General features: G+C 37.4%; 1 protein-coding gene across 1 annotated transcript in view; it reads right to left on the minus strand.

Moving 5' to 3' along the window:
- FER (FER tyrosine kinase) overlaps positions 1-17077 on the minus strand; it is a 273706-nt gene that overhangs the window by 15901 nt on the left and 240728 nt on the right. The window contains exon 18 of the mRNA XM_044680270.1: positions 6970-7124. Within this exon, the coding sequence (XP_044536205.1) occupies positions 6970-7124 (155 nt within the window). The remainder of the gene's footprint in view (positions 1-6969; positions 7125-17077) is intronic.

A 17077-nucleotide genomic window follows, 5' to 3' on the forward strand; every position in this document is an offset into this window, starting at 1 on the left:
CCTGGCTCTCAATCCACTGAGCCACCCAGCTGCCCCCCCCCCAAAATTTTTTAACTCTCCACTGCTGGAGCCTCACTGAAAGTCCCCAAAAAGACAGGAGTTAACCGTCCAGAAGCCTAGGGAGCCCTCAACCCAGGGGCAGCTGGGTGGCTCAGTGGATTGAGAGCCAGGCCTAGAGACTGGAGGTCCTAGGTTCAAGTCCGGCCTCGGACACTTCCAGCTGTGTGACCTTGGGCAAGTCACTTGACCCCTATTGCCCACCCTTACCACTCCTGGGCCAAGGACGGTCCCTAGCCCGGATGAAAAAGGAGGAGGGTTGGGCGTGGGGCTAGCAACCCCACCCTGTAAAAACTACATCTGCTAAAGAAACTGCAACCTAAAGTAGGGGCAGCTGGGCTAGCTCAGTGGATTCAGAGCCAGGCCTAGAGACGAAAGGTCCTAGGTTCAAATCCGGGCTCAGATACTTCCCAGCTGGGCGACCCTGAGCGACTGTGTGACCCATTACCTACTGGTTGTGGCCCTATGCTCCTAGAATGGAGTCCCAGGATGAAAAAAAATATTCAACTTATACCCTTACCTTCTATATGTACTCCTTCTAAGTGCCCTAATAATGAGTTTTTTAATTACAAGAATCATCTCCCCATGTGGGGATATATACAGTTTAACCTTACTGAATGTCTTTTGATTTCTCTTTCCTATTTACCTTTTTATGATTCTTTCAAGTTAAATTTTTCATTCACTTCTGGTCTTTTCATCAGGAATGTTTGAAAGTCTTCTATTTCACTGAATGATCACTTTTTCAGTTATGTTCAATTTTGCTGAGTAATCATATTTCAGGCCCTTTGCTTCTTTAAAGTAGAAGCTGCTAAAACTTGTGTTATCTTAACTGTGGCTCCAGGATATCTGAATTGTTTCTTTTTGGCTGTTTGCAATATTTTTTCCTTGATCCGGGAGGATTTGGCTATAATATTCCTGGGAGTTATTTTTGTGGTATCTCATTCAGGAGGTGATTGGTAGATTCTTTCCATTTCTATTTTATCTTCTGGTTCTAGAATATCAGGGCAGTTTTCACTGATGATTTCTTGAAAAATGATGTCTAAGCTCTTTTTTTTTTTATTATGGCTTTCATGTAGTCCAATAATTCTTAAATTATCTCTCCTGATTTTCTTTTCCAGATCAGTTGTTTTTCCTATGATATATGTCACATTTCCTTCTATGTGTTCATTCTTTTGACTTTGATTGTTTCTTGATATCTCATGGTGTCATTAACTTCCACTTGCCCAAGTCTAAATTTTAAGATAAGATATTTTATACCTCCTTTTCCATTTGGCCAATTTTACTTTGAAAAGAGTTCCTCCCTTCTTTGGATTTTTGTGCCTCTTCACCAGTTGATCTATTCTGTTTTTTGGTGCCTCTTTTGCCAAACTGTTGATTTCTTTTTTCACAAGTTTCCTAAATCATTCTCATTTCTTTTCCCAATTTTTCTTCTTCTCTTATTTGATTTAAAAATTTTTTTTGAGCTCCTCCATTATTTCTTTTTGGACTTGAGAACAATTGATATTAAGTATTGACTTTGCTATCTTTTTCTGTGTTTGAGTCTACACTATCACCAAAATAATCTTCTATGCTAAGTTTCTTTTTTTGTTGTTGTTGTTTTCCTGCCTTTTTCTTTTCATTTAGTTTGAAAAACTGTTAAAGTTGAGCTCTATAACTGGGGTGAAGGGAGCACTGTTCCAAACTTCAGGTTCTCTATGCAGCTTCCTTCAGAGCTGGCACTGGGGATCTATCTGCTTTCAGTTCTTCCAAGGAGATATGATGTAAAGAGAGATGTGTTTAATAGCGCTCTGGTCTGTGAGTAGTCCCATGCACTCTTTCCTGCCTTGGAACTGTGACCAGGGTCTCGTGCTCCCCTGTGGATGTAAGTGCTTGTATATATTGGTGCCTCTCCTCACCCTTTAACTGTACCCCAGGACTGAGACCTGGTTTTGCTTACTGGCAATGCAACAAGAATCTTGCACCCAGAGTCAGCAAAGGGATCCCTGTAACCTCCTTTTGAACAGCTGTCTGACTTCTGTAAAAGGGGAAAATGGGAAGATTATGGTTGGACTGAATATTTAAAGTTTGGTCGACAGGAATTGATTACTTGATTCCAAAGTAAGAGACCCAAGTCAAGATAACTTTTATGGTGGTTTATTTACAATTAGGAACATTGAAGGTAGGGAAAATGAGAGAGAGAAACTCTGGCCTGGACTGGAGGCCCAAACCAGGTAGGGCTTCGGAGGCCCCAGCAGAGGGGGCACAGCCACAGGCCTTCTCTAAGATGAGAGGCCTCTTGAGGCTAGGGCCTTCAGAAATGCCAAGGGAAAGAAAAAGAGTCAGCCTAAATTACCCAAGTGACAATTTAAAGGGAAGCAGACTGAGGTCTCACTAGAGCTCCTCCAATGCCAAGTTCAAAAGGCAAAAAGCCCCTCACAGGAAGTTACCATCATATTTAAAAGATAGCAGTTTTCATCATTTCCTATATCCACCTCCAGTTTCACGTGGACAAATGGCAGCCTCAACACTGTTTTGGACTGCCCAGGGTACAGTCACTTGTTTTTGATTTGTCACTTACTATCACATGTGGGTCCCAGACCTCCCCGTTCCCCACTTAATATTAAGTTGAGTGGGGTGACATTATTCCTGGTGGTTAACTTCTAAAGAATGAATAGGGATGAGCTAATTCCATTTACACACTTTCCCCTTATCACCTGTGGTTGAGAGCTCTGGAAGTGTTGGCTGTTGCTTCAGTTGCACCATGCTCTGAGGGGGGTCCTCCTCTGGGGCACCGTGTTCCACCTCTACTAGATCCCTCTAATAGATTGGTCATGCTGGCCTTTTAAGTAGGTTTGGGCTGGAAAATTATTTCACTGTATCTTTTTGTGAGTTATGCTGCTCCAGAATTAATTTTGGGGTGTTATATCATTGCTTTTTGTAAGGTAATTTGGTAGAAATAAGATGAGTCTCTGTACCTTCTCCACCATCTTGGCTCTACCCTCCACTGGGTTCATTCTTGAGAAGAAGAAAAGCATCACAGGTCAAAGTGAAGTTCCTGGAGCAATGTTGGGGAAGGTAGTTTACATCCCAGTTGCTAGCATTGTTTCCAAGAGGTATTAGGACCTGAGATTTTGGTACATAGTTTTCATAAGGAACAAATTCACACCAAATAAAAAAAATTGGAACTAACTAAATAAATAAATCTGTATCCATTTTCTTATTTATTCATTTTCAGGACCAAGAATTTGCTAGGACTTCACTGTAAAAAAAACTAAAAATAACACACGTGAATTTCAAATATATTTTATCAAGTCTAGAGGGCTCTGCCACTGGTAAGAAGTATTCTCTTAAGAAAAAGAAAGGAAATCAATGGTGGTCATTAAAAAATTTATAAATCAAGGAAAAGATTTGGGAATTCATGTAATATGAGATAGACCAGGGGTCAGCAACGTATGGCTCTCGAGCCATATCTGGCTCCACCTCCCGACCTGCCAGTCCCGGCAGAGCCCCAGGATGTGCCCTAGGGGGGCCTCCAGCCCCTGGCTCATATTTCAGCACCTTCTGCTTCCATCCTCCTCCTTCCGCATGTGTTTATGGCTCTCAGGGCCAAAAAGGTTGCCGACCCCTGAGATAGACAATCCTGCAATTTAGGTACTAACACAGGTAGTGTTCAAAATAGATTCTGGAATATTTTTTATTCTTCTTCATCTGTGAGTACCAGTGGGCAGGTATTGGGCCAACTTAACTTTAAATCCATTTCATATTCATAGCTTTTCCTAATTTAATTGTAGAAATATATTCTTTTCAAACTAAAGTCAATTTCAAAAAAGTTTTTGTTATTCTATGCTTGACAATTCCAAATAACACGAACATTTCTATAAGTAAATAGGAAAGAAAAATGAGGTTTGTACATGAAGCAATGAATCTCCAAAAGAAACAGCTTGCTTTTCTAAAAAAGCATATCATAAATTTGATGTTAGTTTTAAAGTTGACCATCTTGTTTGTGTCCTTCTAAACTGCCTGCTATTGTCTGTGTTGTTTGTTTAAAAAGCTTCTATGGTCCACTTTTCTTTGTAATGATAGGGTTAACTGAATAATTAAATCAATCACCCCACCCTAATTAATGTAACTAACATAATATTATACCTCCTAATACCTTACCTTAAAAACACTTCTACTGAATCAAATGATAAATCAAAAGGGAAAAAATCTAGTTCATCCATTTCGGAATGGATAGAATATTGTCAAACCATGGGAAAAAATGAAATATTAGCCAAGAAGGGTAATGGAAGGATCTTGGGCATTTCATAAAGTTACAAGATCAGACTTGCTAGTAACCATGGCTGTGCAGCAGAGTCCCAATCTAACTTTTGGTGCTGTGTTCCTAGAGCAGCAATGGCTTAAGGCAACATTTCTATAAAGAGCTAAGGGAAAATTAGCACACTAAGGAAAGGCAGCTAGCTTTAGGACTCCAAGGAACTCTAACCACAGGGGCTTAGATCAAAGGGCTAGATCATTCAGATTTCAGCCTACATTTGGCAGACCAGCTTGGTGGTGGAAGCAATTCCAGTTAAGACCTTAAGAGGGAGTTACTTGGGGAGGAGAAAAGTCTCTGTTTCCTCCCCTACTCCTTGACTAGAGGATGACCCTGTAAATTATGAAAGATCAGAAGATGCTAGATTTCTCATGGGAGTCTCAGTAGTATCCCTGGAGCAGCAGTGGCTGGTGGCAGTGCCTACATTAGGAGCCTGAGGACAAGAAAGACAGTTTCAGGAGAAAGAATGAGCCCAGTATAAAGCTCTGTCATGTCTACAGAGAACTTCATAAATACTCCACAAAGTGAGAAAAGGAGTTATGGTTTCTCCTTTGGCTATATGAACTCTCCAAACCCGAGTCCACTGTTTACTAGACTCTGTATGTATTTGGGGATATATCCTAGGCTTCTGAGACAAAGGAACAAATAACAATTATTCTTATGAGTCCATATTATTAAAGCTAATGGACTTTGGCTGGTAATTACAATTTATGGTAATGATATAAAATGATATTCAATGAGGGGAGCACACTTCTAACTTCTCAGGATTATTCCTAGAACCCTTAACAGAGGGGAAAAAAATTAGGTAGCCAATCTAGTTTCCCAATGTAAATGGGAATTTGGGATAATAGTCCCAGAGCATAAATGCTATACTTTCTTTTATTCTTTTTTTCTGAGATCATTATTAATCTTCTCAAATTTAAGAAATGAAAACCCTTAATTAATTAAATTTTAAAAAGGAATTTGTTAATGTTATATATTATAATGTATAAAAATTATGCTATGATTGCTATACTGTACTTTAATATTATAATAATTACCATGTAAAATAAAACTTGTGCTATAATGTTACAATAATAATTTTTGGAGATACAGATAGAAAAGAGTCCCCACTTTTAAGAAACTCAAATTCTATAGGTTTTAGCTGTTAGTCAGATGGAAAGGTCCCATCACACACTGGGGTTCAGAGGCAAAGCAGATAGTAATGTCTCTTTCTTTAATGTTTTTTCTATTGAGGAGTCATATTGCTTTCTACAGTCAAACCATTTGACAAAGGATTTTGGTGGTGAGAACGTTCTTTTCTGGATCTTCAATCACTGTGTACAATGTTCACAGGAGCAGCTGCCAGGTTTTATCTCCTCTGTGTTGGTTTCCAGGGACATTAGCAGAGAGGGATAAACAGAAGTAATCTGTGGAATTCTGCCCCTGATTGCTTACCTGCCATTTTGTGGCAGTTGGTATTGTAGCAGTGAGGAAGGTATATCCCTTTTTCAAGATGATGCACTGCTTATTACTAAATCAAGCAAAACAAATCCACACATTGGCCATATCTGAACATGTGTGATTCATGGGCAGAATGTTCCTATGGGTAAAATGCTTCATCATCAATTCTTCTTGAGTCATGTGTTGGTCATTGTAATGATCAGAATTCATAAATTATTCAAGGCATACTATAATCATTCACCAACCTTAGGCTTGCATGCTACTTCTTAACTGCTTTCCCATATTGAAAATGCAATTTTGAATTTCTCTTTAGAGCACAATCTGGTCTTTTCTTCTTTTTATTCCTGATCTTATTATGGCATATTACTCCCAACCCACAGAAAATGTGGGTTGTATTTCCTTTTGAAATGATGCATAAAATTTCAAGTAAAAAAAATCCCTCACATCTTTAAATACATATCCTAAGACTGAATGACACACAGCCTATGGGTACACCAGACAATTCAGTAAGGCTGTATATTATGGAATAGCTGTTGCTAATTTGTATTGGCAAGGGGAATTTCCTCAATGGAAGAGATCCAATGGTGTAGAAAATCACACTCTGTGTACCTTCCCCCCAAAAGATGTTAAGAAACTATCTAAATTTTCATGATAAAGGGCTAAAGAATTTGTGAAGATTAATTTTAGGAAGCTAATTTTAGAAGTAGTTACTGAGTCAAATAGAGTAAAATATAAACTATTCTTTTGCAGGGGTCTAGCACCAGAGTCACTGTATTATAATTACTACATATATTTCAACTATTTGAGTTAGCACAGATATACCTCTTTTTGAGAAAGGGGAAAATATTTTCTGTGCTTTTAAAATAGCATGTAAAGTCATAGTTTATTGAAAGGCTATCATAAATGAATCAGTGTCAGTGAATTGAAAAAACATATTTTTTGAAGAAATCTGATAACTCCTATATGCTTAGTTTACATATGTATATACACATACACACATACATATATAAATAAACGTATTTAGACATGAAACTTCACACATCATTGGGACCAAACACATGCTGAAGTAATTAAATATTGGGCTAAACTTCAAGTTTGTTCTATGTTGTGAATAATTTTATGCTGTATGTGGCTCATTTTATAACACTAAAAGATAAGAGAGAACATATTCTTACCATAATTGAGAGCCTCTGGAGCAGTCCATTTGATGGGAATTTGCTTTAAGCCAGTAGATGAATATACTCCACCATCTTCTTGACGAGACATTCCAAAGTCACTGATCTTCAAAATATTATTTTCCCCTACTAGGCAGTTTCTTGCAGCAAGGTCCCTAAGTTAAAAGGAGACACAGAAAACATCTATTAATACAAATTGAAAGCATTTTCATGCTTATCAGGACCATAATTTATATTTTTAGAGTTTCTTCCACAAATCTACAAAATAGATATTTCTAAAGCACAGGTCCTTCCAGTGCTCAAGAGGCTTCAGTGGCTTGGAATAAACTCTTGGCATTTAAAGCCCTTCACAATTTGGATCCATTTTTCAAAATTGATCACATTTTAGTTTTCTTCACACATTACTACTGTCCAGCTAAACTGGTAAACTTGGTGTAAATGTTGGTATAAGATATAACTTGTATCTCTGTGCACAAGTTCCATGATTCTTTTCGCCTTCTGCTTTTGGGATCCCTAGCTTCCTTTACGATTCTGCTTAAGTGTTTATCCTTCAAGAATCATTTTGTTAGTACTCATTATCATCAGAAATTACTGTGCATTTATTTTCTGTTTTCTATATATCACTATGATTAGAGAGACAGTCTTGGAGTCAAAATAAATTCAAGTCCTACCTTCGACAGGCAAGCCATTTAATTTCCTAACGTCCCACCCAGGAAAATCTCTAAGATTATAAATTGCAGAAGAGTTACTGATCTACATTGGTAGAGTTTGTTTCCTCTCTGAGGAGCTCCATACATGGATAAATCACTGGTTTGGATGGAAGTTTTATTTTTGTCTTTGTTTCCCCAATGTCAGGCATAGTGACAATGTCACGTAGTATATGCTTAATAAATGCTTGTGGAATTGAATGGAATTTTAAAAAAATCCTCACCTTCTGTCTTAGAATCAATACTGTGTATTGGTTTCTAGGTAAAAGAGTAGAAAGGGCGAGGCAATGGGGGTTAAGTAACTTGCCCAAGGTCACACAGCTAGGAAGTATCTGAGGCTATTTTTGGACCCAGGATGTCCTATGTATCAACTTGACTTTCAATTCACTGACTGCCCCGATTAAATGGAAATTTGTAAAGTCTGTGGAGCACCATGAAGCCATAAAGAACCCACATCTTGAAGTTAGAACCCACAAATAAACTGGGTTTATCGATATAAATAAGGGAAGTGGAAGAGAAGGGTTTGCTACACTATGGAATAACCCAAAGGACTTAACTAAACTAAGGTCTAAACTAAACTAAATCTCTAACTAGAATAAGAGAGGGTTGGAGATTTTAATAGGACTTCTGGTTAAGATGGTGGCAGAGTAAGGAGCAGCTGCTCGATCTCTCCTGACCAAAGCATACAGGACTCCTCAAGGGGAAATAAAAGCGAACCCAGACGAATGAAGGAACCCCACAACAGGGCAGTGTTGAAGGTACGCAGAATCGGGGTATCTCCACGCTATAAAGGGGTGAAACAGCTCTCACTAAAACGCGAGAGGAAGAAGCCCCTCCCCCACCCCCATACTACATACCTCGCACAACGCCAAGGCCAACGCACAAGAGTGAAAACAGGACTGGGGCAACCGGTAAATCACTAGCAGCCCCAGGGCTTGTACCTGTGTGCTGCAAGACGAGGGACCCCAAGTGGCTCGGGGGCATGCACAGACTTTCCCCTGAGCGTCCACATGGGTTAAGGCACTGCCTCTGGCCAGGACAAAGATCTCTAACACAGGGACTTTCCCCGAGCCCATGAAGGCATCACCTCAGGTGTGAATAAAGATCTCCAGCCCACGGACTTCCCCTAGATTCTGCTTGGGTGAAGGCAGTGCCCTAAGAGCATCTGCCCCAGCAAAGGCAGTGCCCTAGGCTTGAATAAAGATCTCCAGCCCAGGCTTGGACCCTCAGTGAGGACCCAGAGCAGACGGGAGCGTGGCTGTGGAAGCAGCCCCTGAGACTGCTGAAGGAACCTCAGGCAGAGGGGCAGACCGGGGTCTACCAGGAGGCCTGACCCTGAGGTCAAGGAGACTGGAGCCCCCGGGGAACTTAGAAGGCGTAGGCAGACCCTGAGTGCGAAGACTAAGCGGAAAAGGGGCGGGGCTAATGATGGCAAGCCAAGAACACCAGAGGAAGAAAAAGATTATCAAGAAAAACTCTGGAACACTCAACAACTTTTACACAGAGAAAATCCAGACAACAGAGGAGGACAAACAAGTAATCATATCCAAACCTTACCAAAAAAATGAAAGCTGGTCACAAGCTATTGAAGAGTTCAAAAATGAGATGTTGAAGAAGATGGAAGAGATCTGGCAAGAAAATAACAGCTTAAAAGGCAGAATTTTGCAATTGGAAAGTGAGGCTCAGAAATCAAATGAACTGATAAGCAAATTTAACACCAGAAATGACCAGAATGAAAAGGAAAACCAAAAGTTTATAGCCGAAAACCAAAAGATTATAGCCGAAAACCAGTCCTTAAAGGCTAGAATTGAAAAATTAGAACATAATGATCTCTCAAGACAACAAGAACAAATAAAACAAAGACAAAACACTGATAAAATAGAAGGAAACATGAAATATCTTAATGAGAAAGTGACAGACCAAGAAAACCAGTCGAGAACAGACAATCTGAGAATCATTGGTCTTCCAGAAAAGGCAGAAATTAATAGAAACTTGGACTCCATACTTAAAGAAATTATTCAGCAAAATTGCCCTGAAGTTCTACAACAAGAGGGCAATATAGACATTGAAAGGATCCATAGATCACCCTCTACACTGGACACAGAAAAGTCAACACCAAGGAATATAATAGCAAAATTTAAGAGCTTCCAAGTAAAAGAAAAAATCTTACAAGAAGCCAGAAAGAGACAATTCAAATATCAAGGAACACCAATCAGGATCACACAGGATCTGGCAGCCTCCACGCTAAAAGACTGCAAGGCTTGGAACACAATACTCAGAAAGGCAAGAGAGATGGGTCTTCAGCCACGAATCAACTACCCATCAAAACTGACTATATACTTCCAGGGGAAAGTATGGGCATTCAACAAAATTGAAGAATTCCAAGTTTTTGCACAAAAGAGACCAGGACTAAATGGAAAGTTTGATATCCAACCACAAAAATCAAGAGAAACATGAAAAGGTAAATAAGAAACAGAGGGAAAAGAAAGAAAACTTATAATTTTTTAAATTTGACTCTTTAAGGGCTTAAATAAGATCTAATTATCTGTATTACTAGGTGGAAAAATGCTATGTATAATTCTCTGTAGTGAACTCTATTCACTATTATAATATTCACTGTTATTGCAACCAGAAGAATAATTCATAGGGAGAGGATAGGATACTAAATGGTCTAAGATGACATGGAGGGTGGGAAAGAGGGGGGGAATAATAGGGAACACCAAGAAAAATCTGAGTAAATAAGAAAAATAGGATATTCTATTACACACAAAGAGGACATGGTAAGGGGAGGAGATAAATACTACTATAAGAAGGAGAGGAAGAGAGCATTAAGAGTATAATCAACCCGGAGAGGGAAGAGTAGCGTTATTACCCATTAGGATAAAAAAACCCTACTGAGAAAGTCAGAAGGGACAAACCAAAGGGAGCAGGGGAGTGGGGAGGTCAAAAAAGGGAGGGGAGAAGAAGGGGGAGGGAATTCATTAGGCCTTTAAAAATAAAAAGAGGGGAATAACAAGGGAGGGGGTAGAAAGGGAAGTCAATCAAGGGAGGGGATAAGGGACACTGGCTCAAAGCAAACCATTGGTTTAAAAGAAAATAGTGTAAGAAGAAGGGGTGGGTCTAGGGGAGGATACAAAAATGTCAGTGAATGCACAACTGATAATTGTAACTCTGAATGTGAATGGGATGAACTCATAAAACGGAAGCAAATAGCCAAGTGGATCAAAAACCAAAATCCTACCATATGTTGTCTACAAGAAACACATATGAGGCGTGTAGACACACACAAGTTTAAGGTTAAGGGCTTGAGCAAAATCTTTTGGGCGTCAAATGAAAAAAAGAAGTCAGGAGTAGCTATTATGATCTCTGACAAAGCCAAAGTAAAAAGAGATATGATTAAAAAAGACAGGGAAGGTCATTACATCCTGATTAAAGGCAGTATAAACAATGAGGAAATAACACTGCTCAATATATATGCACCAAGTGGTATAGCATCCAAATTCATAAAGGAGAAAATGGCAGAGCTCAAGAAGGAATACTAGTGGGAGATCTAAATATTCCTCTTTCAGATCTAGATAACCCAAAGCAAAAAATAAATAAGAAAGAGGTAAGAGAGGTGAATGAAGTCCAAGAAAAATTAGATTTAATTGATATGTGGAGAAAAATAAATAGGGACTAAAAGGAATACACCTTCTTTTCAGCTGCACATGGTACAGTCACAAAGATTGACCATGTAATAGGACATAGAATCATTGCAAACAAATGCAAAAGAGCAGAAATAATAAATGTAACCTTCTCAGATCATAATGCAATAAAAATAATAATTAGTAAGGGCACATGGACAGGCAAATCAAAAACCAATTGGAAATTAAACAATATGATTCTCCAAAACCAATTTGTCAAAGAAGAAATCATAGAAACAATCAACAATTTCATTGAAGAAAATGACAATGATGAGACATCCTACCAAACTCTGTGGGATGCAGCCAAGGCAGTACTCAGGGGAAAATTTATATCCTTGAGTGCATATATTAACAAATTAAGGAGGGCAGAGATCAATGAATTGGGTATGCAACTCAAAAAATTAGAAAGCGAGCAAATTAAAAACCCTCAGATGAAAACTTAAATAGAAATACTAAAAATTAAGGGAGAAATTAATAAAATTGAAAGTAAAAGAACTATTGAATTAATAAATAAGAATAGAAGCTGGTATTTTGAAAAAACAGATAAAATAGACAAAGTACTGGTCAATCTAATAAGAAAAAGGAAAGAAGAAAACCAAATTGACAGTATTAAAGATGAAAAGGGAGACCTCACCTCTAATGAAGGGGAAACTAAGGCAATCATTAAAAACTATTTCACCCAATTATATGGCAACAAATATAACAATTTAGGAGATATGGATGAATATCTACAAAACTATAAATTGCCTAGATTAACAGCATAAGAAATAGAATACCTAAATAATCCCATATCAGAAATAGAAATTGAACAAGCCATAAAAGAACTCCCTAAGAAAAAATCACCAGGACCTGATGGATTCACAAATGAATTCTATCAGACATTCAAAGAGCAACTAATCCCAATACTATAAAAATTATTTGATATGATAAGCAAAGAAGGAGTCCTACCAAATTCCTTTTATGACACAAATATGGTACTGATTACAAAGCCAGGTAGACCAAAAACAGAGAAAGAAAACTATAGACCAATCTCCCTAATGAACATAGATGCAAAAATCTTAAATAGAATACTAGCAAAGAGACTCCAGCAAGTAATTAAGAAGATCATCCACCATGATCAGGTGGGATTTATACCAGGAATGCAAGGATGGTTCAACATTAGGAAAACCATCCACATAATTGATCATATCAACAGTCTAACAAACAAAAATCACATGATTATCTCAATAGATGCTGAAAAAACCTTTGACAAAATACAGCATCCATTCCTATTGAAAACACGGAAAAGTATAGGAAGAGAAGGACCTTTCCTAAAAATAATAAACAGTATATACCTAAAACCATCAACAAGCATTATATGCAACGGGGATAAATTAGAAGCCTTCCCAATAAGATCAGGAGGGAAACAAGGATGCCCATTATCACCTCTATTATTCAACATAGTACTAGAAACACTAGCAATAGCAATTAGAGAAGAAAAAGAAATTTAAGGTATCAAAATAGGCAATGAGGAGACTAAGCTATCACTCTTTGCAGATGATATGATGGCCTACTTAAAAAATCCTAGAGAATCAACTGTTAGAAATAATCAACAACTTTAGCAAAGTGGCAGGATACAAAATAAATGCACATAAATCATCAGCATTTCTATATATTTCCAACACATTAAAGCAGCAAGAGGTAGAAAGAGAAACACCATTTAAAATTACCCTAGACAATATAAAATACTTAGGAATCTATTTACCAAAACAAACACAGCTATTATACGATAACAACTACAAAACACTTTCGAAACAAATAAAACTGGATCTCAACAATTGGAAAGCCATTAATTGTTCATGGGTAGGATGAGCTAACATAATAAAAATGACCATTCTACCCCAATTAATTTACCTATTTAGTGCCATACCTATCAAATTACCAAAAAACTTCTTTACTGAATTAGGAAAAACGATAACAAATTTCATTTGGAATAACAAAAGATCAAGAATTTAAAGGGAAATAATGAAAAAAAATGTGAAGGAAGGGGCCCAGCAGTACCAGATATTAAACTATACTATAAAGCAGCAGTCATCAAAACAATATGGTATTGGCTAAGAGATAGAAGGGAGGATCAGTGGAATAGACTTGGGGTTAATGATGTCAGCAAGACAGTGTATGATAAACCCAAAGAGCCCAACTTTTGGGACATGAATCCACTATTTGACAAAAACTGCTGGGAAATTTGGAAAACGATATGGGAGAGATTAGGTTTAGATCAACATCTCACACCCTATACCAAGATAAATTCAGAATGGGTGAATGACTTGAATATAAAGAGGGAAACTATAAACAAGTTAAGTGAACACAGAATAGTATACTTGTCAGATCTCTGGGAAAGGAAAGACTTTAAAACCAAGCAAGAGTTAGAGAAAATCACAAAATGTAAATTAAATGGTTTTGATTATATTAAACTAAAAAGTTTTTGTACAAACAAAAACAATGTAGTCAAAATCAGAAGGGAAACAAGAAATTGGGAAAAAAATCTTTATAACAAAAAACTCTGACAGGGGTCTAATTACTCAAATATACAAGGAGTTAAATCAATTGTATAAAAAATCAAGCCATTCCCCAATTGAAAAATGGGCAAGAGACATGAATAGGCAATTCTCAGGTAAAGAAAGTAAAAGTATCAATAAGCACATGAGAAAGTGTTCTAAATCTCTAATAATTAGAGAAATGCAAATCAAAACAACTCTGAGGTATTACCTCACACTCAGCAGATTGGCTAAAATAAAAGAAGGGGAGAGTAATGAATGCTGGAGGGGATGTGGCAAAATTGGGACATTAATGCATTGCTGGTGGAGTTGTGAACTGATCCAACCATTCTGGCTGGCAATTTGGAACTATGCTCAAAGGGCTATAAAAGACTGCCTGCCCTTTGATCCAGCCATACCATTGTTGGGTTTGTACCCCAAAGAGATCATAGATAAACAGACTTGTATGAAAATATTTATAGCTGCACTTTTTGTGGTGGCAAAGAACTGGAAAGGGAGGGTATGTCCTTCAATTGGGGAATGGCTGAACAAATTGTGGTATATGCTGGTGATGGAATACTATTGTACTAAAAAGAATAATAAACTGGAGGAGTTCCAGGTTAACTGGAAAGACCTCCAGGAACTGATGCAGAGTGAAAGGAGCAGAGCCAGAAGAACATTGTACACAGAGACTGATATACTGTGGTAAAATCTAATGTAATGGATTTCTATACCAGCAACAATGCAATGACACAGGACAGCTCTGAGGGATTTATGGTAAAGAACACTACCCACATTAAGAGGAAGATCTGCAGGAGAGGAAACATAGAAGATAAACAATTGCTTGAATGCAGGGGCTGAGGCGGACATGATTGGGGATGTGGACTCGAAACCACCACACCAATGCAACTAACAACAATATGGAAATGGGCCCTGAACAAGGACACATGTTACAACCAGTGGAAATGTGTGTCAGCCAAGGGTGGGGGGGAAGCGGGGGGTTAAGAGGAAAGTAGGGGCATAAAGTTTGTAAAGAGGTTAAAAATGAATATTAATAAATGTTTAATAATAATAAGAATAATAAAAAGAGAGGGTTGGAGAGTTGGGATTTTCACTACACTGGCCCACGGTGCTCCAAGATGGTCACAGATGTCACAGGAACCAGGAACAAGTCTTATACACAGCCAGTTAATCCACAAACGCTCTAGGGAGTAAGGTAGATAAATCTGCTGCCCATCAACAGATAATCTAGACCTTCCCTCTACATAGGCCACAATAGTTGAAGGTATCTTCTTCTCAGTGAAATCTCACTCTGTCAGCTCCTTGGATACTTGGCAAAGCTGGACTTCATAGCCAAGACCTCCTGCCTTCCTTCAGCTTGGTCAAACCACACTGTTTCTTCAAACCCTGGCTTCATTCCATTAGAATGTCCATGAAGTTCAAGATTTCTTCAAGCTATCATCTATACTCTTCCTCATAACAATATCAACCACAAAGCTAAAGTAAAGACTAAAGCAAATGACTCATACCTCAGTTCTAAATTCCATTGGAAAATATTTGTTGATATGTTCAGTTATTTAACTATTGTGCTTAATTTGTATTCTATATCTGTTTTTTTTTCAGATACATATGCCTCTCAGTAGGTGTTCTATTGTTCTCAGTAGGATAACGTTATGTAGGGCATGTAGAAAATTTATGTAGGACACATTACTAATTGAGATTCTAAATCTCAGTGGGTCTATCCCTGCATTCAAATTTTAAATAAATATTGATCAAGTAATAAAAACCAAATTCCAAAAGCATATGGAGAAGCAAATGAAAAAATAGTCACAAAAAATAAATGATGAAATCTTTTTAGCTTATAGGTCCCCATCAGAGCTCTCTTTCTTTCCCCAAAGTCTCAACTGTTATTTTTCAACAACAAAACATTATTTCCTTTTCAAGGGCCATACACTAAATAAAGGTCAAGAATTTTCTGAAGATACAATAAAAGACATAATAAAGATCTGACTCTAAAGCTATTTTCATTTTAAATTAAATTTTATTTTTTTGTTAGCAAAAATATACTTTCTCATCTTCTCTTGCCCATTTGAGAAAAAAAAAGAAAAAAAAAACTCCTATTATAAAACACATATAATCAAGCAAGACAAATTTTACTTTTGTCATATCCAAAAAAAGCATGTATCCCATTTTGCACTCTGTGTCTTTCATTATTATATCAGGAAGCAGATGGCATGTTTCATAATTTAGCTTTTTAGAATAGTAGTTGGTCAGATACTAAGCACTAAGTCTTTCAAGATTGTTAGACTTTATAATATTATATAGTGTATTCATATAAATTGTTCTCCTTATTCCTCTCACCCCTTCTCTTAACCTCTTTCCTGTCTACTTCCCTTTTGAGAGGAATGAATTTTTGCACCTGTGTGCATATATATTCTTCTCTTCTTGAACCAATAAAGATTAGGATAAGATTCAAGTGTTCACTCCCTGACATTGCCTCCTCTGTTGTATGAATTCTTCCTTGTCCATTGTATAGAAAATCTTTTGCCCTTCCTTGCTACGATATCATTGCTCCCATTCTTCCTCTCCATTCTTCCCTCTCTCAGTACATTACTATACCTAACTCGTCAAATTTTCTTTTGAGATCATCTAAATATAATAGAATCATGCCCAATGCTCTATCTAATAAGAGTCCTTAAAAACCTCTGGTGATGACACAATTTGGAAGGATTACATGCATATATCATTATATAAAAATGTAAACAGTTTGACTTTGTTTGCTGTCTTATGATTTCTCATCCGAGTTTACCTTTTTTATGCTTTTCTTGAATCCTGTATTTGAATGTCAGATTTTTTATTTAGCTCTAGTCCTTTCATCAGGAATGCTTAAAAATTTTCAATTTCATTAAATATTTTTATTATACTCAGTTTTTTAAGACAAGTTATTCTTTGTTGTAATCCTAGATACATTGGCTTCTTTCATTGTTATGGCTGCTCAATTTTGTCTGATCCTGACAAGTGCTCTGGGGCACTTGGATATTTTCTTTCTGGATACTTGTATATAAAATTTTCTTCTTGACCTAGGATCTCTTTATTCCGAGGATGTTTATTTTGTGGTTTCTTTCACTGGGTGATAGGTAGCTTCATTTGATTTCTATTTTGCTCTCTAGTTCCAAGATATTTGAGCTGTCTTCCTTTCTTG

This window comes from Gracilinanus agilis, chromosome 1 (assembly GCF_016433145.1).
Source record: "Gracilinanus agilis isolate LMUSP501 chromosome 1, AgileGrace, whole genome shotgun sequence".
NCBI lineage: Eukaryota > Metazoa > Chordata > Mammalia > Didelphimorphia > Didelphidae > Gracilinanus > Gracilinanus agilis.